Source organism: Macrotis lagotis, chromosome X (genome assembly GCF_037893015.1).
Source record: "Macrotis lagotis isolate mMagLag1 chromosome X, bilby.v1.9.chrom.fasta, whole genome shotgun sequence".
In the NCBI taxonomy this organism is placed as follows: Eukaryota; Metazoa; Chordata; class Mammalia; order Peramelemorphia; family Peramelidae; genus Macrotis; species Macrotis lagotis.
The window spans coordinates 438,818,290-438,842,512 of NC_133666.1; the positions used below are offsets into that span (position 1 = coordinate 438,818,290).

General features: G+C 34.4%; 1 protein-coding gene across 6 annotated transcripts in view; it reads left to right on the plus strand.

Moving 5' to 3' along the window:
• Nucleotides 1–24,223, plus strand: part of CCDC178 (coiled-coil domain containing 178) — a 674,385-nt gene that overhangs the window by 103,768 nt on the left and 546,394 nt on the right. For all 6 annotated transcript variants that reach the window (XM_074201254.1, XM_074201258.1, XM_074201259.1 and 3 more), the window contains one exon: nt 4,411–4,631. In XM_074201254.1, the coding sequence (XP_074057355.1) occupies nt 4,411–4,631 (221 nt within the window). The remainder of the gene's footprint in view (nt 1–4,410; nt 4,632–24,223) is intronic.

Below are 24,223 nucleotides of genomic sequence, written 5' to 3' on the forward strand. Positions count from 1 at the left end.
TAAGTGATTTGCCCAAGGTCACACAACTAGGCAATTATTAAGTGTCTGAGGTCATATTTGAACTCAGGTCCTCCTGATTCCAGGGCCATCTAGCTGCCCCCACTCATTTTAATTCAAAGTCACATTCTTGGAGAAAGTCTAAGTCTAATACCTCTTTATGCCTAGAGGTCCTTGGTAAAAGAAGACAACTTTGAGGAAAACTGGTTATAGTTCCATTGAACTGTATTTTGTTCAATTTAAATATAACTACAAATGTGATTAAGGATGGTTTGATAATTTAGTGGCAAGATGATGAGGAAAAATACTTTCAGGAAAAATAGAGTTTAAATGAAATAAAAAGGGATTTTAGATGCCTCCTTGTTCAAACCCTTTTCATTTAACAGTTAGGAATACAAACCCAAGGATTTGTGTAGGGTCATAAAAATGCTAAAATTCAGAAGTGGAATTTGAACCCAACTCTTCTCACATTAGGGGTCCATTTATATGGCATTGAGGCTTGAAGAACAGATTCCTCATATTTATCCCAAGGTGGTGATGATTATGATGTTTATCCTTCATTCTTGAGGACCATGACATAAGGGGAAGTGTTGCTATGGTTTGCAAATGAATTGAATTTGAGTGAGGAAATGTTATGCTAAGTTACAGTTTTACTTTCTCCTCCAGTCATCTGGGTCCAGTGGCTTGATATGAATCAGAATGACTGGAGATGGCTCTGAATATAAGGCAATCAAGGTTAACCTTTAATTATTGAAAAAAGGCAATATGAATAAGTAGAGAGAGGGTTACATAGTTTGATTTAAAAATCTGTCTTCAAGACCCACTTCTGACATGTACTAACTGTATGACAGATCATGGGGAAGTCATTTAACCTTGGTGCATCTCATGCAGCTCCCTAGGATTTATCTGTTAACTAAGTCATAGATGGGTTGCAAACAATCTGTGTTTGCATGCTGATGAAATATGGTATCATTGTTTATCATCCAGACTATTGAAATAACTCCCTAATTCATTTCCAAACCTTTAGTTTCTCACCTTTCCTAGCCATCCTCACTCTGCTGCCATGAGAATAGTTCCAAAGTATGGGTTTACTATATCACTCTTCTATTCAAAAAAATCTCTAGCAGACCATAATTGATTCTGGAACAAAATACAAACTCTTCTGTTAGGTTTATAAAGCCTTCCACAATCTGACTCTAGTTAGGTAAGTTGCACATTCCTAGCTTTCCAGATGGTTGCATATTCCTCTCCTTCATACCCTCCATTCCAGTCAATCTGGTCATTGTACTGTTCTTTGCATCCACATTCTATCTACAGTCTCTGCACTTTTGCGAAGGCTTTCTTTCACTTATATCTGTGGGTTTGATAAGCAGTCCATCTATATCTTCTTCCAAATCACAGATAAAATGGTAACAGCACTGGACTAAGAAAATATCTCTTAGACATTCCTTTGGAGACCTTCTATTGAATGAATGTTTATTAAATTAGAAAACCATGAACAAGTGTTTAAGTTATTAATGAAATATTAAGCTGAATCTAATTGTATAACCATTAGATTTTTCATTTATTACATTTTTCTACTTTTTCTATATTTTTCATCTTTTAAAAAACAAATTAAATATTTTTTATATTACTTATATTTCTCATTGTATTCTTCTCCTTCCAATCATCTCTTATAATAAAATTATGCCTTTACTCTGCCATCTTGGCTTCACCCTTATAAATAAAATTATGAAGGAAGAAAAAAATTTCATAAAACTAAACAATGTACTAATGATGCCATTTATATGCAGTATCTTATAATTTGACATCTCATTGCTACAAAGAGGAAAGTGATGTCTTCTCATATTTATAATTTGGGGCTAAGATTGAGAAATGACCTACACGGCTTTGATTTTTTTGTGGTTGTTATTTTGATAAATATTTTTGAGTCATGAACATTGTTCTATTGAATCTGATTATTTACTTCATATTAGTTCATATTAATCTTTCCATGATTCTTGGTATTCATCATATTTACTATTTCTTTTAGCATAGTAGTTTTCCATTTTATTCTTGTACTACAATTTGTTTAGCCATCTTGCAACTGATTGGAATTTACTTTGCAATCCTTCATTACCACATAAAGTACTGCTATAAATATTTAAGTATTTACAAGGCTATTCTTTTTATTAGTGTTCTCAGAAACTAGACCCAACAATGGAAACTCTGGGTCAAAAGGTATGTCCAGTTTAGTTGCTTTCTTTGCAAATTTCTTTGCAAAAATAGATGTGCCAATTCATATCTCTACCATATGTACCTACATTTCCACAATCCCTCTAATGCTGACCTTATTCCTATCTTTTCTTATCTTTGCTAAATCCTCAAAGAGCAAACAAAACTCTTTAAACAAATATTAAAAAACTATAAAAGTGAACTAATACTTGATAAACACAGAATTCTATAAAATTCTAAGAAAAAATGAGCAACATCAAAATGAATAAAAAAATGAAATGTAAGCAAGAAGAAATGGGAATGGATCAATGCCAGAAGTATAATTTTCAAAACAGAAATGATTGGTAGATTATAACTTGAATACACACAATTGAATTTTTCTAAAGAGGAGAGAATATAAAATACTGAATTGGAGGAAAACCTGGCAGAAGAGAAGCAAAATGCACTGATGTTAAAAGAACACATGATCTCAATGCAAATCCAAATGATTTCAAAGTGAAGGTTAGCAAAGACAGTTTAGGATTATGGGCCTCCTAGAAAATCATGTGATAAACCCTGAATACCATAGAATCTTCCAGTTCTTCTGAATTTGGAAAACAGGTAAGCAATCAGAAAAACAAAGGGAAAAAACCCAAGCACAAACCTGTATACTACAAACTCTAGGAAGCCATTTGTTAAATTTGGGAAAGTTGAGTGACTTTCATATATCTTTCTTACTGAAAGGGAAGTTCTCCTGTCTTCTTAAAAATGTAAGGAAAACCCAAGAAATAAGAAAATGTTTATTTGTTATTCTTGGTACCTTAACACTTTTCAAGGTTGATACATCACCTGCTTCTACCTCTTTGTGTATGTGTGCTTGCAGGTGCAGCTCCCAGGAATCTGACTCATGATGACTTTGCTTTGCATGTCTCACTCTTTCACTGTTAGTGCCAAAGTTATAGGATGTGATTGTTATTAAATCCTATGATTTGTTTTTAGGCACTCACACTTTTAACCTGATGAACTTTTGAAATATGCCTGGAACCCATATGACACAGAAAATAATTTGATAACATTTTTTTAGTGCACACTCTCCCTACTTTGTTATGTATGCAAATAGGGCTATACTCCTGCATTAATTTCACAATCAGTGATTGCTTTATTTCCAGAAACCAAGGACCAATTAGATTATTAATTGCTAGTGTGTTTTCAAAAAGAATGACAAAGATGTATGCATTATGAATCTTAATTTCAAACTAAATTTAAAATTTGCTTTAAATTCTTAAAGGAAAAGGAGAAAAAAATGCATTTTTGAAAAATTTAAGCTCCTGAAATTGTGCATAATGCTCCTGAATTGTACAAAACATTTTAGAGCATTCTTTATAACAAAGTTTTAAGATGCCCCAAAATGTCAAATATATTTTTCCTTTTTTATTATTTGCAAAGGAAGAAGTGATGAATATTTATGTGTTCAACTACCAATTATTTGGGACACTTAGACCTTTGCTAATTGTTATCTTTCCCAGATAGATTCACTTTTATGAAAAACTGAGTGAGGTACTTTCAAAAACATGGAAACCCACCAAATCCTAAAATAGTTTAGAATTTAGCATTCTTGTTTTAAATCAAATACTCCTTTAATTTAAATATGACATAATAATTTGTTGGAATTGTTTTGGGACTTTAATTTTGGCTTGGAAATTAAAATATTGCTGATGTGAAATTTTTATTACTGATTTTTAGAAGATTACATAAAATCATTATAAAAACTGTATATTTCAGTAACTGGGAATACAGAGGCAGGAAAGATTCAGCAGACCCAGGTAGTGCAGTGGATAGAGTATTTGGCCTGCAATAAGGAAGATATTTTTTCAAATCTGACTACAGGTCAGATTAGCTAACCTGAACCAATCATTTAACCTCTTGTCTGCCTTAATTTCCTCATTTCTAAAATGAAGGTAATAGTAACATGTACAACCCAGGTGATATCAAGATTAAAAATTTACTAAAAATCTTAAAAGTTTTTGAAGGTGAACATGCTAAGATAATTCATTGTAATATGAAAGTGTTTTTATAATGATTTTTTTCTTGATCTTACTTTCCATAGAAAAGTAATTTTAGAAAATCCCAAAGTCATACTCTGATTTGAATAAAGGTAATTCTTCCTATATTAATGTTTTAAAAACTGATTCTCTTACAATTTTTTATTTAACTTAACAGAACATGAGAAATGTTTGTCAGAGACCCTTGAGTTACAATGGCATCTTGAGCAGGGTGTCCTGAAATTAGAGAAGCTTCAGAACCAAGTGTCCAAACTAGAAGTAGCTACTGAGAAGCTTAAAGAAGACACAGACTTCATGAAGATACATCAGCCCCTGCTGGAGGAAAAGATGCAAATGGAAGCTAAAATTGTGAAGAAATTGTGTCTGGAAAGAGACAAGGTAAAATGTAAATTCAGTCTCATGTTACAAAATATTTTTAGCTGGGTGAAACTGATGTTTCCTCCAACTGTTTAGTTTGCTTTTGAAAACTGAACTGCCATGTGTTTTCTCAAAGGAATGTTATTATTTTAATGTAAATATTCACAAATGTTTGACAGTCAGTTGGAATATTTCCCCCATATTTATTAGACTTCTGTTATGCTCAAGAGATAATTAGCTACTTAGAGATTAGCCCTCCCCCAACCTTAAGATCCATTTAAAAGTTGTAATTGAATTTGGGGTAAAGACAGCATAATTAATCACTTTAAAAGTTCATAAAGTTTTAGGGGAAGCTAGATGGCCCAGTGGATAGAGCACCGGCCCTGGAGTCAGGAGTACCAGAGTTCAAATCTGGCTTCAGATACTTAATAATAACCTATCTGTGTGGCCTTGGGCAAGCTACTTAACCCCATTGCCTTGCCAAAAAAAAAGTCACAAAGTTTTAGGGGAGGGGAAAGAGTTTATGATTGAGTATAATTGAGTCATCCTTTTATTGACTATATGTACATGTCTTCGAAGCACATAGTGATGTTAATAGTTCTTTCTATTCCAATTTTAAATATTACAGAAGAAAAAGTAAATATTCAGAGATTTTTTCATAATTACCTTACTTCTGCATGTTGTTCTTTAGAACCATAAAATGAAACCCACAGAAGGACTGTGGATTTTGAGACATAGGCTAGTAGACTTAGAGTTCAAGGGGATCTTGAATCATTTTATAGATGAAGAAACTGAGGTCCAGATGGGAATAAGTTATTTGCCAAACTTTACCTGACTAACAAGTGTTAGAGGCAGAATTAAAACTGAGGTCTTCTTGATACCAAATATAGTTTGTTCCCTTCTATACTATACTGACTATAACCTTCCTTGATTTACTCTTTCCCAGTCAGATTAATTCAAATTCAGGTTAATAATTGTTTGCACTTGAGACAGTTAGGAATATGTACTTATTTTTTTTTACATAGTATTTTCACACACACATATATCATTTAGATCTCAGCTCAATCTGTAAGGCAGGTGGGGCAGTTTTTAATTCCTGTTTTAATCTGTTTTAATATTAATCAGTCTGCAAATGGTAGTGTACATCTTTAGATCTGTTGGGGAGGGGCTTCTTTTTTTTAAGGTCTTTGCAAAGCAAATGAGGTTAAGTGACTTGCCCAAAGTCACAAAGTTAGGTCATTATTATTAAGTGTCTGGGGCCACATTTGAACTCAGGTACTCCTGACTCCAGGGCCAGTGCTCTATCCACTGCTCCACCTAGCCACCCTGAGGAGCTTCTTTTTCAGGGAATTTTGCCCTCCCCCCACTTATTTAATCCAAACCTGTAGTAATATATTCTCTTGTTAACCAAATTTTACTGAGCTGGTCTCTAACCTGGGAATGGTGAAACAGAGCAGGCCAGAGGCAAGGTGCCAGTATTTCAAGTAGTTTAATTAATTAGTTTCAGAATGAAAAACATGGGAATTATCCTGAAAAGAATTCTGCCTTGCTGTAGTGAAGGCAGAGATTACATAAATCACAAGTGGGAAGGGAGGAGGAAGATGGATCACAACACAATCGTTTCTAAGGCTTGAGAGTTTCTCACACAAGCCTAAGGATGCAGGACAATACAGATGTAACAGTTCTTGGGAAAGAATTCTTCTCCAGTCTTGGGGGTCATTATTGCTTAATGGCTAAGGAACAGGTTCTACAGTTTTAGATTCACTTCACTTAACATAAACAAATATAGGAATGTAGTGATTGTCAAGAATGATGGATCACTTCAAGTTGCATTGTGAGTCTGTATGCAAGTCATAGCCTGCTAGAAAAAAAAGATCTCAAAACTAAATCATTAGTAAATTCTTCATATATTTATCAATATGAAAATCATAAATTTCCTTTCATACTGTTTAGTTCCACTTTGCTTTCTGTTTCTAAGAGATTTGAGCAATTCTCTTCAAATTTCTTGAGATATGTTGTCTAGATTTTTTTTTTTGTCATGGAATTCAGGTAATCCTGTGGGTCTTAAATTTTTCTCTCATCAATTTCTTTTCCAGGTTTGTTTTGCTATGAGCTAAGTTACATTTTCTTCCATTTTTCAGTCTTTTGATTTTGTTATAATTTTGTTTTTATTGTTTTATGACAATAGAAATGACTCCAATTAGTCTATTCCGATTTTCAGGGAGTTTGTTGTTTAGTTTTGTACTTCTCAAGCAAGGCTATTGATAACTTTCCCAATTCTTTCTTCCATAACTCTCATTACCTTTTCAATGATTTCCTGTGGTATTCTCATTTATTGTCTGAAAAACCAATTTTAACCCTTTAAAAAATAGCTTCTAATTTAATTTGTTCCTGTACTGTGTTTTTTGAATGAAGGGTTGCTTATAGATATATTATAGTCATTCCCTTCTTCTAGTATCACCATAATAGTATCTAACTGTAGAAATCATTTTTTTGTTTGATTATTCTTCCAGCCTGCTTCCTGGCTTTTATTTGGACTTCATATCAGGTTCAGACTCTGTGACATTTTTGAAAGGAAGGTGTGAGTTGGTCTTGTTTCTGCTTTCTTTTGGATTTTGAGTGTTTTACTACTTTATATTCTCAGGGAAAGTTTGAATATTCAAGCTTTCAGTGCTCCCAAGGTGATCTGATTCATGCTCCTTTCCCCATGTGATTTTTCTCAAAGTCATTTTTTTCATTTGTTTTGCTAAGATAGGGTTATTTATGCATTCTATTTCCTCTTCTGTTAATTGGGGAAATTTATATCTTTGTAGTTATCCTTTCATTTCAATTAGATTCCAGTTTAATTGACATAAAGTTTGGTAAAATAGTTTCTTATAAAGGGTTTAATTGTATCTTTATTGGTTGTCCTTCATCCTTTTCATTTTTTCATATTGATAATTTGGTTTTCATTTTTTTGGATAGAATTAGTTATTTTATTTATTAATTCAATGCATTTCAATTCCAATTTTATTATTCTCTTGAATTTAAAAATGTATTTTGATGTTCTTTATTTTTAGTTTTATAAATTGGAGATATTAATTTGTTATTTTTTCTATTTTTTTAGCTATATGCTCAATTCATGTTTCTCTTTTTTATTTCTTTTACTAATGACACTATTTAGAGGTAAACATTTCCTTCTAAGTACTATTTTGGCTGCAAACCACAGATTTTGGTACATTTTTTTCATTTTTGTCATTATCTTTAATGAAATTATTATTTCCATAATTTCTTTGCCCCACACAATCTTCATTTTTTTATTTTTATTTTTATTTTTTTGCTTTTTGCAAGGCAATGGGGTTAAGTAACTTGCCCAAGGTCACACAGCTAGGTAATTATTAAGTGTCTGAGGTCAGGTTTGTCTGAGTCTTCTTGACTCCAGGACCAGTGCTTTATCCTCTACGCCATTAAGATGCACCCCAATATATTCTTTAGAATAAGATTAATTTCCAATGGACTTTTAATCCATACTTCAAAGATCTTTTATTGAAGAAAATCGTAACTGCATTATGGTATGAAAAGGGAGCATTTAATATTGTCGTTTTTCTGCATTTATTTGTGCATTTATTTTCTGCATTTATTCCTTAACTACATGGCCAATTTTTGGAAGGTGCTATTCAAAGCTTAGAAATAGGCAATCTCTTTCCTATTCCCATTCAGTATTCTCTAGATGTCTATCATATATTTTGGTAAACGTTATTCATCTCCTTAATCTTTTTTGTTATTTATTTTATGGTTAGATTTTTCTATGGCTGATAGGGCTAATCTAGTTTTATGGTCTTTTTTTCTCCTGTAACAAATTTAATTAATTTTTTTTCTATATCATTTAGTACGTAAATATTTGGTCCTGAAATATATTCATTGTATATATATGGTAATTTTTAGCAAAATGCAGTGTTTCTAATTATCCTTTTTAATTAGGTCTATTTTTGCTTTTGCTTTGTCTGAGAGCATGATTGCTATCCCTCCCTGCTATCCCTCAGCTGAACCTAATAGATTCTGCTCTAGCCCTTTATTTTAATTGTGAGTTCTCCTATTTCAAGCATGCTCTCTTGTAAACATCATATTGTTACATTCTGATTTCTAAATCTATTCTGCTATTTTCTTTTCTTTTGTGGGTAATTTCATTTCATTAACATTCTCAGTTATGGCTGCTGTAAATTTCACTCCATCCCATTCTCTTCTGTCCTTTTCTTTTTTTTTTTATCCTATCTACTCCTCAAAATCAGTTTTGCTTCTGCCCACTGGGTCCTTTAGTATATCTTCCCTCTTATAATCTCTCCTGTCCTTTTCCCACTTTCCCCCTTTTATTTCCTTGTTGGACTAGATTTTCTTTATTTTTATGCATATATTCTTCCTTCTTTGAAGCAGTTCAGATGAAAGTGAGGATTAAGTGTTGTCCACTCCTCCAACCCTGTTATCTCCACTGTAAAAACTCTTTTGAGTGCTTCTTATGTGAAATAATTTTCCCCATTTAATTTTTACCTTAACCCTTCTTTCAGTGAATCATTCTTTTTCATCCTTCCATTCCTCTTTTGGAATCATCCCATATAATAGATTCACAGCTGTGACTTCTATTGAAATAGACTTCTATCTTCTCCCATAGTGATAATGTTCTTAGGGATTATATGAATCACCTTCTAATATGAAATGTAAATAGTTTAACCTTGTTAAATAGCTTGTGACTTCTTTTTCATGTTAACCTTCTTATGCTTCTTTTGAAATTTTTGTTTCAGTGTCACAGTTTCTTCTCAGTTCAGGTCTTTTCATCCAAAATGCTTGAAAGTCCACTAATCATTAAATATGCACTTTTGCCTTTGCAGAATTATGGTCAGTTTTGTTGGGTAGCATATTCTTGGTGGTAGACTGAGCTGCTTTGACTTCTAGAAATTCTTGAATTCTTTTTTTCTAATTTATTTATTTATTTGTGAATTTTACAATTTCCCCCATACTCTTGCTTCCCTTCCCCCACTCCCCACAGAAGGAAGTCTGATAGTCTTTAAATCAATTCCATGCTATATGTTGATCAAAATTGAATGGGATGAGAGAGAAATCATATCCTTAAAGAAAAAATAAAATATAAAAGGTAGCAAGATTGCATAATAAGAAACCTTTTTTTTTTTTAAATTGAAGGTAATAGTCTTTGGTCTTTCTTTAAACTCTACAGTTCTTTATCTGGTATTCTCCATTGCAGATACCCTCAAATTGTCCTTGATTGTTGAACTTATGAAATGAGAAAGACCATTAAGATTGATCAACAAGCCCATGTTGCTGTTATGGTACACAGTGTTCTTCTGGTTCTGCTCATCTCACTCTGCATCAGTTCATGCAAATCCTTCCAGGTTCCTCTGAATTCCCATCCCTCCTGGTTTCTAATAGAGCAATAGTGCTCCAAAGTGTACATATACCACAATTTGTTAAGCCATTCCCCAGTTGATGGACATACACTCAATTTCCAATTCTTTGCTACCACAAATAGGGCTGCTATGAATATTTTTGTACAATTGGTGTTTTTACCCTTTTTCACGATCTCTTCAGGGTATAGACCTAGGGGTGTACACATTTTTATTGCCTTTGGGTGTAATTCCAAATTGTTCTCCATAAAAGTTGGATGAGTTCATAGCTCCTATATCCCTTCCCACATTGATCATTGTCCTTTCTGATCATATTGACCAGTCTGAGAGGTGTGAGGTGGTACCTCAGAGCTGCTTTAATTTTCATTTCTCTAATCAGAAAATATTTAGAGCAATATTTCATATGACTATGGATTGTTTTGATTTCCTCATCTGTAAATTTCCTCTACATATCCTTTGACCATTTGTCAATTGGGGCATGGCTTGATTTTTTTTTTTATAAATTTGACTCAGTTCCTAATATTTTAGAAATGAGTCCTTTGTTAGAAATACTAGTTGTATATTCCCCACCCCAATTTACTACATTTCTTTTGTTTACAGTGGTTTTGGTGCAAAAGCTTTTTAATTTAATGTAATCAAAATTATCTAGTTTGTTTTTAATGATGTTCTCTATCTCTGCCTTGCTCATAAACTGCTTCCCTTTCCATAGATATGAACAGGTAAACTATTCCTTGATCTCCTAGTTTGCTTATAATATTGTCTTTTAAGTCTAGATTCTGTACCCATTTTGATCTTATCTTGGTATAAGGTCTAATTGGTCTAATCCAATTTGCTGCCATATTAACTTCCATTTTTCCCAACAGTTTTTATCGAAGGTAAAGTTTTTATCCCAGAAGCTGGACTCTTTGAGTTTATCAAATAGTAGATTATTGTAATCATTTCCTGTTATCTCTTTTGCACCTAGTCTATTCCATTGATCTACCACTCTATTTCTTGGCCAATACCAAATGATTTTGAAGACTGATACTTTATAATATAATTTTAAATCTGGTAAGACTAAGCCACCTTCTTTTGCACTTTTTTTATTGAATCCCTGGAAATTCTTGACCTTTCATTTCTGCATATGAATTTACTTACAATATTTTCTAGCTCATTAAAGTAATTTTTAGGAATTTTGATTGGTAGGGCGCTAAACAAGTAGTTTAATTTAGGTAGAATTGCCATTTTTCATTATATTAGTTCAGCCTATCCATGAGCAGTTGATATTTATCTAGTTATTTAAATCTGATTTTATTAGTGTGAGAAGTGTTTTGTAGTTGTTTTCATAGAGTTTGGCAGGTAGACTCCCAATTATTTTATATTGTCTGAAGTTACTTTGAATGGGATTTCTCTTTCTCGCTCTTTCTGCTCTGTCTTGCTAGTAATCTATAGAAAAGCTGAGGATTTATGAGGGTTTATTTTATATCCTGTGACTTTGCTAAAGTTGCTAATTGTTTTTAGTAGGTTTTTTTAGATGATTTTTATGGATTCTCTCGGTAGACCATCATGTCATCTGCAAAAAGTGAGGGTTTTGTTTCTTCCTTCCTAATTTCAATTCCTTTAATTTCTTTTTTTCTCTTATTGATGAAGCTAACATTTCTAATACAATATTGAATGGTTTTGGTGGTAATGGGCATCCTTTTTTTCACCCTTGATCTTATTGGGAATGCCTCTAGCTTATCCACATTGCATATAATGCTTGTTGATGGTTTCAGATAGATACTGCTAAATGATTCTAAGGAATAATCCATTTATTCCTATGCTCTCTAGTGTTTTTAGTAGGAATGGTGCTGTATTTTGTCAAAGGCTTTTTTTAGCATCTATTGATATGGTAATATGATTTCTGATAGATTTGTTATTGATATAAAAAATATTGACAGTTTCCTAATATTGAACCAACTCTGCATTCCTGGGATAAATCCTGCTTGGTCATAGCATATTATCCTAGTGATAACTTGCTGTTATTGCTTTGCTAAGATTTTACTTAGGATTTTTGCATCTATATTAATTAGTGAGCTTGGTCTATAATTTTCTTCTCTTTTGACTTTTCCTGGTTCAGGTATCAGCACCATATTGATGTCTTCAGCTATTTTTCCAAAGAGTTTATATAGAATTGGAACCAATTGTTCCTTAAATGTTGATAGAATTCACTTGTGAATCCATCTGGCACTGGAGATATTTTTCTTAGGGAGATCCATGATGGCTTGTTGAATTTCTTTTTCTGAGACAGGGCTGTTTAGGTATTTATTGTCCTCTTCATTTAACCTGAGCAACTTATGTTTTTGTAAATATTCATCCATTTTACTTAATTGTCAAATTTATTGACATAGAAGTGAACAAAATAATTCTGAATTATTACTTTAATTTCCTCCTCATTGTTGGTGAGTTCACCTTTTTCATTTATGACACTAGAAATTTGGTTTTCTTCTTTCTTTTTTTAAATCAGATTAACCAGAGGTTTATCAAATTTATTGCTTTTTTCATAAAACCAACTCTGGTTTTATTTACTAGTTCAATAGCTTTCTTGCTTTTGATCTTATTTTCTACTTTAATTTTTAGAATTTCTAATATGATATTTAATTGGGCATTATTAATTTGTTCTTTCTCTAAATTTTTTTAGTTGCATGTTTAGTTCATTGATTTCCTCTTTCTCTAATTTATTCATGTAAGCATTTAAAGCTATACTATATCCCCTGACAACTGCCTTGGCTGTATCCCATAAGTTTTGATATATTGTCTCATTATTGTCATTATCTAGGATGAAATCATTAATTCTTTCTATGATTTATTGTTTGATCCATTCATTCTTTAAAATGAAGTTATTTAGTTTCCAATTATTTTTAGGTCTATCTCTCCATGGGCCATTATTGCATGTGATTTTTATTGCATTATGATCTGAGAAGGATGGATTCTTTATTTCTGCCTTTTTGCATTTGATTATTATGTTTTTATGCCTTTAACATGGTCAGTTTTTGTGTAAGTGCCACATACTGCAGAAAAAAAGTATAATTCTTTCTATCCCCATTCATTTTCCTCCATAAGTCTATCATGTCTAGGTTTTCTAACATTCTATTTACCTCCTTAACTTTCTTCTTGTTTATTTTATGGTTTTATTTATCTAAATCAGAGAGCAGGAAGTTGAGGTCTCCTACCAGTAGAGTTTTGCTGTCTTTGTCTTCCTGTAACTCATTCAACTTCTCTAACATTTTGGATGCTATTCCACTTGGTGCATACATATTTAGTATTAAAATTGCTTCATTGCATATGGTACCTTTTAGAAGGATATAGTTTCCTTCTTTATCTCTTTTAATGAGATCTATTTTTGCAGTTGATTTGTCTGAGATAAGGATTGCTACCCCCTTTTACCTTTACTCTATATGTAGCTCTGCTTCAAATGAGTTTCTTCTAAGCAGCATAGTGTAGGATTCTGGTTTTTAATTCACTCTGCTATTTGCTTATGTTTTATGGGAGAGTTCATCCCATTCACATTCAAAATTATAATTACTAACTCTTTATTGTCCTCCATACTATCTTCCCTCTGTTTGTATTTCCCTATTTTTTCACTTTATATTTCCCAATATTTTGTTTCTGAATACCAACACCTTCAGTGTGTTTGCCCCCTTATATCCAACCCCCTTCCCCTTTCTTTCTCCTTTCCCTTTGCCCCTTCTTCCTTTCCTTCCTTCTGTTAGTTCATCTTTTTTCCACCCTTTTCCCCCTTTCCCCTTTTGAATACTTCAAAAGGTAAGATGAGTTTCTTAACTTAACTGTGTATATGTTTACTCTAAGCCAAGTCTGATGAGAGTAATATTCAGGCGTTTCTCACCTCCTTCCTTCTTCCTCTCTGCTGCAATAGGTGCTTTGTACCTCTTTATGTAATATGATTTACCCCATTCAATCTCTTCAACCCTCCTGTCTCCTTACTGTCCCCTGTTTTAAGGAGCTATTGTTTTTAAATCATTCTATCAGAGTCATGTGTGTCCATCACTCCTGGCTAAGTTTATTCTCTCTAATTGAGTTACAATTCTCAAGAGTTATGAGAATCTTTCTTCCAGGTGGGGATATAGCCAGTTTCATCTTTGTTAGATAGCAGCTTTTTATCCCTTTCCCCTTCAAACAGTCTCCAGTTTGAAGTCCAAATTTTCTATTGAGCTCTGGTCTTTTCATCAGGAAAAGTTGGAAGTCCCCTATTTTGTTAAATGTCCATCTTTTCCCCTGAAAGAGAAGGCTCAGTTTTGCCAGATAGTGGATTCTTGCTGCATTCCAAGCTCCTTTGCTCTTTGGAAGATTGTCATGACAGACAGGATATGGAACCAAAGGGCAAAATAGTTAATGAAAGAATTTATTGATTCCCTCCTGAAAGAGATCCCAAAATGAAAACATCAAGGAATGTTGAGGCCAAATTCCAGAACTATCAGATAAAAAAGAAAATCCTGCAAGCAGCCAGAAAGAAACAATTTAGATACCAAGTTGCCACAGTAAGGATTGCACAGGACCTGGCTGTATCAACATTAAGAGACCGAAGGGCCTGGAATGCCTTTTTCCGAACAGCAAAGACCAGAAAAGACCAGAGCTCAATAGAAAATTTGGACTTCAAACTGGAGACTGTTTGAAGGGGAAAGGGATAAAAAGCTGCTATCTAACAAAGATGAAACTGGCTATATCCCCACCTGGAAGAAAGATTCTCATAACTCTTGAGAATTGTAACTCAATTAGAGAGAATAAACTTAGCCAGGAGTGATGGACACACATGACTCTGATAGAATGATTTAAAAACAATAGCTCCTTAAAACAGGGGACAGTAAGGAGACAGGAGGGTTGAAGAGATTGAATGGGGTAAATCATATTACATAAAGAGGTACAAAGCACCTATTGCAGCAGAGAGGAAGAAGGAAGGAGGTGAGAAACGCCTGAATATTACTCTCATCAGACTTGGCTTGGAGTAAACATATACACAGTTAAGTTAAGAAACTCATCTTACCTTTTGAAGTATTCAAAAGGGGAAAGGGGGAAAAGGGTGGAAAAAAGATGAACTAACAGAAGGAAGGAAAGGAAGAAGGGGCAAAGGGAAAGGAGAAAGAAAGGGGAAGGGGGTTGGATATAAGGGGGCAAACACACTGAAGGTGTTGGTATTCAGAAACAAAATATTGGGAAATATAAAGTGAAAAAATAGGGAAATACAAACAGAGGGAAGATAGTATGGAGGACAATAAAGAGTTAGTAATTATAATTTTGAATGTGAATGGGATGAACTCTCCCATAAAACATAAGCAAATAGCAGAGTGAATTAAAAACCAGAATCCTACACTATGCTGCTTAGAAGAAACTCATTTGAAGCAGAGCTACATATAGAGTAAAGGTAAAAGGGGGTAGCAGTCCTTATCTCAGATAATTCAACTGCAAAAATAGATCTCATTAAAAGAGATAAAGAAGGAAACTATATCCTTCTAAAAGGTACCATATGCAATGAAGCAATTTTAATACTAAATATGTATGCACCAAGTGGAATAGTATCCAAAATGTTAGAGAAGTTGAATGAGTTACAGGAAGACAAAGACAGCAAAACTCTACTGGTGGGAGACCTCAACCTCCTGCTCTCTGATTTAGATAAATAAAACCATAAAATAAACAAGAAGAAAGTTAAGGAGGTAAATAGAATGTTAGAAAACCTAGACATGATAGACTTATGGAGGAAAATGAATGGGGATAGAAAGGATTTTACTTTTTTTCTGCAGTATGTGGCACTTACACAAAAACTGACCATGTTAAAGGCATAAAAACATAATAATCAAATGCAAAAAGGCAGAAATAGAGAATCCATCCTTCTCAGATCATAATGCAACAAAAATCACATGCAATAATGACCCATGGAGAGATAGTAAATCCTGTAATATTGAGTCCAGGCTATTTTTCTCTTCAGTGTTTTCCAGAAGCCCAGTGATTCTTAAGTTGTCTCTACTAGATCTATTCTCAATATCAGTGGTTTTGCCTATGAGGTTTTTTACATTTTCTTCTATTTTGTTAGTTCTCTTAAATATATTCTTGTCTTCTGGAGTCATTAGTTTCCACAGATTCCATTCTTTATTTTGGAGAAGAATTTTCTTCATTTACCTTTTGCAACTCCTTTTCCAATTGGTCAGTTCTATTTTTGAAGGAGTTTTCCATTTGCCCAATTGAGGCTTTGAGAGAATTATTTTCTTTTTGCATTTGTCCAATTGTGTTTTCTAATGATTTGTTTTCTTATCATGGTGTTAATTATCTCTTGAGTTTCCTTTCCCAATTATTCCAATTTATTTTTGAACTCCTTCCTGATCTCTTCTAAGACTTTCTGGGTTGGAGACCAATTCATATTCTTATCAGAAATTCTAGCTCTCTCTGAGTTAGGGTCTTTGGCTTCAAAGCAGCTTTCAATGAATCCCCTTTTTGCTTACCTCTCTTCATTTTCCTGAGATCCTGTTTTGGGGGAAGGGCTGGTTCACAGATGATTGATTTTGAAAACCCTAGAGGTTTTGCTCACTGGGCTTTGTAACTTCAAGTGGGCTAGCCATTAGGAGGTGATGGTTGCTTCCTCTGGAGTGTCTGTGAGCTTGATTTGTGGTCCACTCCTTAGGCATGGGGTAGGGGGAACAGCAAGGTCTGAATTATCCTTGAACAATGTGCACTGGGGCCTTGGGTTATTTAGTTAATCTCAGTACTGAGAGAGATCTGCTGGCCTCACCTGATTGGGGGAGGGGGAGGTTGTTACTGTGTTTGTTCTGGGAAGAGTCCCTTTCTCTCACAGGGATGGGGAGTGGGGCTCAACTGGAAACACAGGGACTTTGCTGAAAATATGGGGTTTAAGGCCCTGGTCTTCCAGGCCAGCAAAGCTGATGAGATTGATGTCTAGCCCCTACACTAGAGTTGCCATGAATATTTTTGTACAAGTGATTTTTTTATATATTATTAAAATATTCTTAAGAGTAAACATAATACCCCCCCCCAATATAGACCCTCATGAGAAATAAAGTCAATGAAAGGGAAATAAAATGTGTTTCAGTCTGTGTTCTGATAGCATAAGCTCAGTCTCAGGTGGATCACATTCTTTATGATAAGTCCATCATAAAATTTACTTCCATATATTTGCACTGTTGCTGTTGCTAATTGTAATTCCCTCCATCCATTCCTCTCCACTACCATATATTGTATTTTTCTCTCTCCTTACACTCTGTCCCTCTTCTAAATGTTCTGTAGGGTGACTGAGTAGTGCAGTGGACTGATCACTGGCCCTGGGGCCAAGAGGCCCTGAGCCCACAAACCACCCTGGAGACCCAGCACCCACCTGGCCCCGTGGTCCTGGACAGGCCACCCAATCCCAGCCTCTTGCAAGAAGTAAAAAAGAAAATGTGTTATATCTGATTGTTCTCTCCTATGATCTACCCTCTCCTCTATCACCCACATTCCCCCCCCCCCTTTGCCCTTTCCCCTTCTCTCCTTTTTACTCTAGATGTCTATACCCTATTGAGTGTGTATGCTGTTTTCTCTCTGAGCCATTTCCCCTTGCCTTCCCTCTACCATATCATTGCAAAAGCTCATTTATATATATATTAAAATGAAACAAAAGAAAAATAAATAAATAATGAATAAAAAATAAAAAATTTATCTTTTATATGAAATATCTTAGTCTATTCCACCTCTCCTTTCTCTTACTCCCAGTGCATTTCCTTTTAACCACTAACTCCATTTTTACAATATATTATATCTTCAGATTCAGCTCTCTCCTGTGCTTCATCTATAAAAGTTCCTTCTACCTGCTCTATTAAATGAGAAGGTTCATATGAGTCTTATCCGTATCATTTTTCTATGCAGGAATACATGCAGTTCATCATCATTAAGTCCCTTCTCCTTCACTCTCTATGCTTCACCTGAGTCCTGTATTTGAAGGTCAAATTTTCTTTTCTGCTCTGGAACATTTATTTCAACAGGAACATTTGGAATTCCTCTGGTTCATTGAAAGTCCATCTTTTCCTCTGGAAGAGGATGTTCAGTTTTGCTGGGTAGTTGATTCTTGGTTGCATTCCAAGCTCTTTTGCCTTCCAGAATATTATATTCCAAGCCATATGGGCCTTTAATGTAGTTGCTGCTAAATCCTGTGTGATCCTGACTGCAGCTCCCTGACATTTGAATTGTGTCCTTCTGGCTGCTTGTAGTATTTTCTCTTTGGCTTGGGAGTTCTGGAACTTGGCTATAATATTCCTGGGGGTTGTTCTTTTGGGATCTCTTTCTGGGGGAGATTGGTGGATTCTCTCAATTTCCATTTTGTCCTCTGCTTCTGGGATATCAGAGCAATTTTCCTGTAGGATTTTTTTTTTAAATTTATTTTTATTAAAGATATTATTTGAGTTTTACAATTTTCCCCCAATCTTTCTTCCCTCCCCCCCACCCCCTCACAGAAAACTCTCTGTCAGTCTTTACTTTGTTTCCATGTTGTACCTTGATCCAAATTGGGTGTGATGAGAGAGAAATCATATCCTTAAAGAGAAGAGAAGTCTAAGAGGTAACAAGATCAGAAAATAAGATATCTGTTTTTTTCTAAATTAAAGGGAATAGTCCTTGCACTTTGTTCAAACTCCACAGCTCCTTATCTGGATACAGATGGTACTCTCCTTTGCAGACAGCCCAAAATTGTTCCCGATTGTTGCACTGATGGAACGAGCCAGTCCTTCAAGGTTAAACATCACTCCCATGTTGCTGTTAGGGTGTACAGTGTTGTTCTGGTTCTGCTCATCTCACTCAGCATTAGTTCATGCAAATCCCTCCAGGTTTCCCTAAAATCCCGTCCCTCCTGGTTTCTAATAGAACAATAGTGTTCCATGACATACATATGCCACAGTTTGCTAAGCCATTCCCCAATTGAAGGACATTTACTGGATTTCCAATTCTTTGCCACCACAAAAAAGGGCTGCTATAAATATTTTTGTACAAGTAATGTTTTTACCCTTTTTCCTCATCTCTTCAAGGTATAGACCCAGTAGTGGCATTGCTGGGTCAAAGGGTATGCACATTTTTGTTGCTCTTTGGGCATAGTTCCAAATAGCTCTCCAGAAGGGTTGGATGAGTTCACAGCTCCACCAACAGTGTAATAGTGTCCCAGATTTCCCACATCCCTTCCAACAATGATCATTATCATTCCTGGTCATACTGGCCAATCTGAGAGGTGTGAGGTGGTACCTCAGAGAAGCTTTAATTTGCATTTCTCTAATAATTAATGATTTAGAGCATCTTTTCATATGGCTATGAATTGCTTTGATCTCCTCATCTGTAAATTGCCTTTGCATATCCTTTGACCATTTGTCAATTGGGGAATGGCTTTTTGTTTTAAAAATATGACTCAGCTCTCTGTATATTTTAGAAATGGGTCCTTTGTCAGAATCATTAGTTGTAAAGATTGTTTCCCAATTCCTTAGTCATAAACTGTTCCCCTTTCCATAGATCTGACAGGTAGACTAGTCCTTGATCTTCTAATTTGCTTATAGTATTGTTTTTTATGTCTATGTCCTGTAACCATTTGGATCTTATCTTGGTAAAGGGTGTGAGGTGTTGGTCTAATCTAAGTTTCTTCCATACTAACTTTCAATTATCCCAGCAATTTTTATCAGAGAGGGAGTTTTTATCCCAATGGCCGGACTCTTTGGGTTTATCAAACAGCAGATTGCTATAATCTTCTCCTGCTTTTACACCTAGTCTATTCCACTGGTCCACCACTATTTCTTAGCCAATACCAAACAGTTTTGATGACTGATGTTTTATAATATAACTTTAGATTGGGTAGGGCTAAGCCACCTCCTTTTGCACTTTTTTCATTAAGCTCCTGGCAATTCTTGACTTTTTATTTCTCCATATTAATTTACTTACAATTTTTTCTAAATCATTAAAGTAATCTTTTTGGAATTGTGATTGGTAGGGCACTAAACAGATAGTTTAGTTTTGGTAGAATTGTCATTTTTATTATATTAGCTCTACCTATCCATGAGTAGTTGATATTTGCCCAGTTATTTAAATCTAATTTAATTTGTGTGAGAAGTGTTATATAATTGTTTTCAAAAAGATTCTGAGTCTGTCTTGGCAAATAGACTTCCAAATATTTTATATTGTCTGAGGTTACTTTGAATGGGATTTCTCTTTCTAGCTCTTCCTGCTGTTTCTTGCTAGACATATATAGAAAAGTTGAGGATTTATGAGGGTTTATTTTATAACCTGCAACTTTCCTAAAATTGCTAATTGTTTCCAGTAGTTTTTTGGATGATTTCTTGGGATTCTGTAGGTAGACCATCATGTCATCTGCAAAGAGTGAGAGTTTTGTCTCTTCCTTCCCAATTCTAATTCCTTCAATTTCTTTTTCTTCTCTCATTGCTGATGCTAACATTTCTAATACAATATTGAACAGTAGTGGTGATAATGGGCATTCTTGTTTCACTCCTGATCTTATTGGGAATGCCTCTAGCCTCTCCCCATTGAATATAATGCTTGTTGATGGTTTCAGATAGATATTGCTAATGATTTTAAGGAACAGTCCATTTATTCCTACTCTCTCTAGTGTTTTTAATAGGAATGGATGCTGTATTTTGTCAAAAGCTTTTTCAGCATCTATTGATATGATCATATGATTTCTGATAGGTTTGTTGTTGATATAATTGAGTATACTAACAGTTTTCCTAATATTGAACCAACCCTGCATTCCTGGAATAAATTCTACTTGATCATAATGAATTATCCTAGTGATGACTTGTATTCATTTTGCTAAGATTTTATTTAGGATTTTTGCATCTATATTCATCAGGGAAACAGGTCTATAATTTTCTTTCTCTGTTTTAACTCTTCCTGGTTTAGGTAACAGTACCATATTGGTTTCATAGAAAGAGTTAGGCAGAGTTCCATCTTTCCCTATTTTTCCAAAGAGTTTATATAGGATTGGAACCAATTGTTCCTTAAATGTTTGGTAGAATTCACTTGTGAATCCCTGGAGATTTTTTTTAGGGAGTTCAATAATGGCTTGTTGAATTTCTTTTTCTGAGATAGGGTTGTTTAGGTATTTAATCTCTTCTTCATTTAACCTGGGCAACTTATATTTTTGTAAATATTCATCCATTTCACTTAGATTAACAAATTCATTGGCATAGAGTTGGGCAAAACAATTTCGAATTATTGCTTTAATTTCCTCCTCATTGGTGGTGAGCTCACCTTTTTTCATTTATGATACTAGCAATTTGGTTTTCTTCTTTCTTTTTTTAAATCAAATTGACCAGAGGTTTATCAATTTTATTGGTTTTTTTCATAATACCAGCTTTTGGTTTTGTTTATTAATTCAATAGTTTTTTTGCTTTCAGTTTTATTAATTTCTCCTTTAATTTTCAGAATTTCTAATTTGGTATTTAATTGGGGATTTTTGATTTGTTCTTGCTCTAATTTTTTTAGTTGCGTGTTTAGTTCATTGATTTCCTCTTTCTCCAATTTATCCATATAAGCATTTAGAGCTATAATATATCCCCTGAGAGTCACTTTGAATGAATCCCATAGGTTTTAGTATGTTGTTTCATTATTATCATTATCTAGGATAAAATGGTTAATTCTTTCTATAATTTGTTTTGTGGTCCACTCATTTTTTAAAATGAGGTTATTCAGTTTCCAATTTGTTCTGGGTCTTTATCTCCTTGGCCCAGTATTGCATATGACTTTTATTGTATTGTGATCTGAGAAAGTTGTATTCATTATTTCTGCCTTTCTGCAGTTGATCATTATGTTTTTATGTCCTAGTACATGGTCAATTTTTGCATAAGTTCCACATACTGCAGAGAAAAAAGTATATTCTTTTCTATCCCCATTCAGTTTTCTCCATAAGTCTACCATATCTAATTTTTCTAACAATCTATTTACCTCCCTAATTTCTTTCTTGTTTTTTTTTAATGATTCGATTTATCTAGATCTGATAGTGGGAGGTTGAGGTCTCCCACTAGTAGAATTTTGCTGTCTATGTCTTCCTGTAGTTCTTTCAGCTTCTCCTCTAAGAATTTGGGTGCTGTCCCACTGGGTGCATATATATTCAATATTGAAATGACTTTGTTGTCTATGGTACCTTTTAGGAGGATAAAGTTTCCTTCCTTATCTCTTTTAAGGCTATCTGTTTTTGCTCCTGCTTTGTCTGAGATAAGGATTGCTACCCCTGCCTTTTTTACTTCAGCTGAAGCAAAATATATTTTGCTCCAACCTTTTACCTTTACTATATATGTATCTCTCTGCTTTAAATGTGTTTCTTGTAAGCAGCATATTGTAGGATTCTGGTTTTTAATCCACTCTACTATTTGCTTATGTTTTAAGGGAGAGTTCATCCCATTCACATTCAAGGTTATGATTACTAATTCTTTATTGCCCTCTGTGCTATCTTCCCTCTGTTTGTATTTTTCCCCCTTCCCCCCTTTTATGCATATTCTCCAGTCTTTTGTTTCTGAATACCACCCCTTTCAGTGTGTTTGCCCTGCTATATCACACCGTCCCCTTTCTTTCCCCTTTCCCTTTTTCCCTTTTCCCTTCCCTTCCTTTTGTTATTTCCCCTCCCCCCCACTCTCCTTCCCTTTCTCCATACCCCTCCCCCTTTCCCCTTTTAATACTTGAAAGGTTAGATGTTTTATAAGTTAACTGAGTATGTGTAGGTTGACTTTAAGCCAAGTCTTATGAGAAGATGATTCAGGTGTTTTTCCTCTGCTCCCTTCTTCCCCACTATTACCATAGGTTTTTTGTACCTCTTAGTGTAATGAGATTTACCCCATTCAATCCCCTCCCTCCTCCCATCTCTTTCCTGTCCCCCTTTTTAGGGAGGTAGTGTTTTTTTTAGATCATTCTATCTAAGTCATAGAAAATTCTGAGTATCAGTCCCTTCTAGTTCAGTATATTCTATCGAATAGAGTCAAAATTCCTGAGAGTTATTAGAGTCTTTCTCCTAAGTGGGGTTAAAGCCAGTTACATCCCATTAGATAGTAGTCTCATGGATAGGTCATGAATGTCCATCATTTCTGGCTAGGTGTATTCTCTCTGTTAGAGTTACATTTCTCAAGATTTATGAGAATCTCCCCTCCCCATGCTGGGATATAGCCCGTTTTGACTTACTGGATTGCATTTTTTTCCTTTTACCATTACCCCCTCTTTTACCTTTTCATGTATCTCTTGAACCTCCTGTTTGATGTCCAAATTTTCTGTTTAGCTCTGGTCTTTTCATCAGAAATTTTTGGAATTCTTCCATTTTGTTAAATGTCCATCTTTTTCCCTGGAAGAGAAGGTTCAGCTTTGCAGGAAAGTAGATTCTTGGCTGCATTCCAAGCTCCCATGCTCTTCGAAATATCTTGTTCCTCGATCCCTTCAAGTTGATGCAGCCAGGTCCTGCATGATCCTTACTGTGGCTCCTTGATATTTAAATTGTTTCATTCTGGCTGCTTGTAGGATTTTCTCTTTTATCTGATAGTTCTGGAGTTTGGCCACAACATTCCTTGGTGTTTTCATTTTAGGATCTTTTTTCTGGTGGGGGTTGATGTACTCTTTCAATAACTACTTTGCCCTCTGATTCCATGATATCAGGGCAGTTTTCCATCACTAGATCCTGTAATATTAAGTCCAGGCTTTTTTTCTCTTCAATGTTTTCAGGAAGTCCTATAATTTTCAGGTTGTCCCTTCTTGATCTATTCTCGAGGTCAGTGGTTTTGTTGATGAGGTATTTTACATTTGCTTCTATTTTTTCTATTTTTTTATTTTGTTTAACTGACTATTTCTATCTCATGGAGTCATTAGTTTCTGTAGACTCCATTCTTTTTTGGGGGGAGAAGTTTTCTTCATTAACCTTTTTGTAACTCCTTTTCTAATTGGTCAATTCTACTTTTGAAAGAGCTTTCCATTTGACCAACTGCAGTTTTGAGAGAATTAATTTCTTTTTGCATTTGCTCATTTGAGGATCTGAGAGAATTATTCTCATTTTGTATTGTTCCAATTGATGATCTGAGAGATTTATTCTCCTTTTTTTGTTTGTCCAATTGTACTTTCTAAGGTTTTATTTTCTTGTTGCAAGGTATTAATTGTCTCTCCCAAGTTTTTAAGCTCCTTCCTTATTTCTTCAAGGAAGTCTTTCTGTGCTGGAGACCAGATTGTATTCTCCTCAGAGGT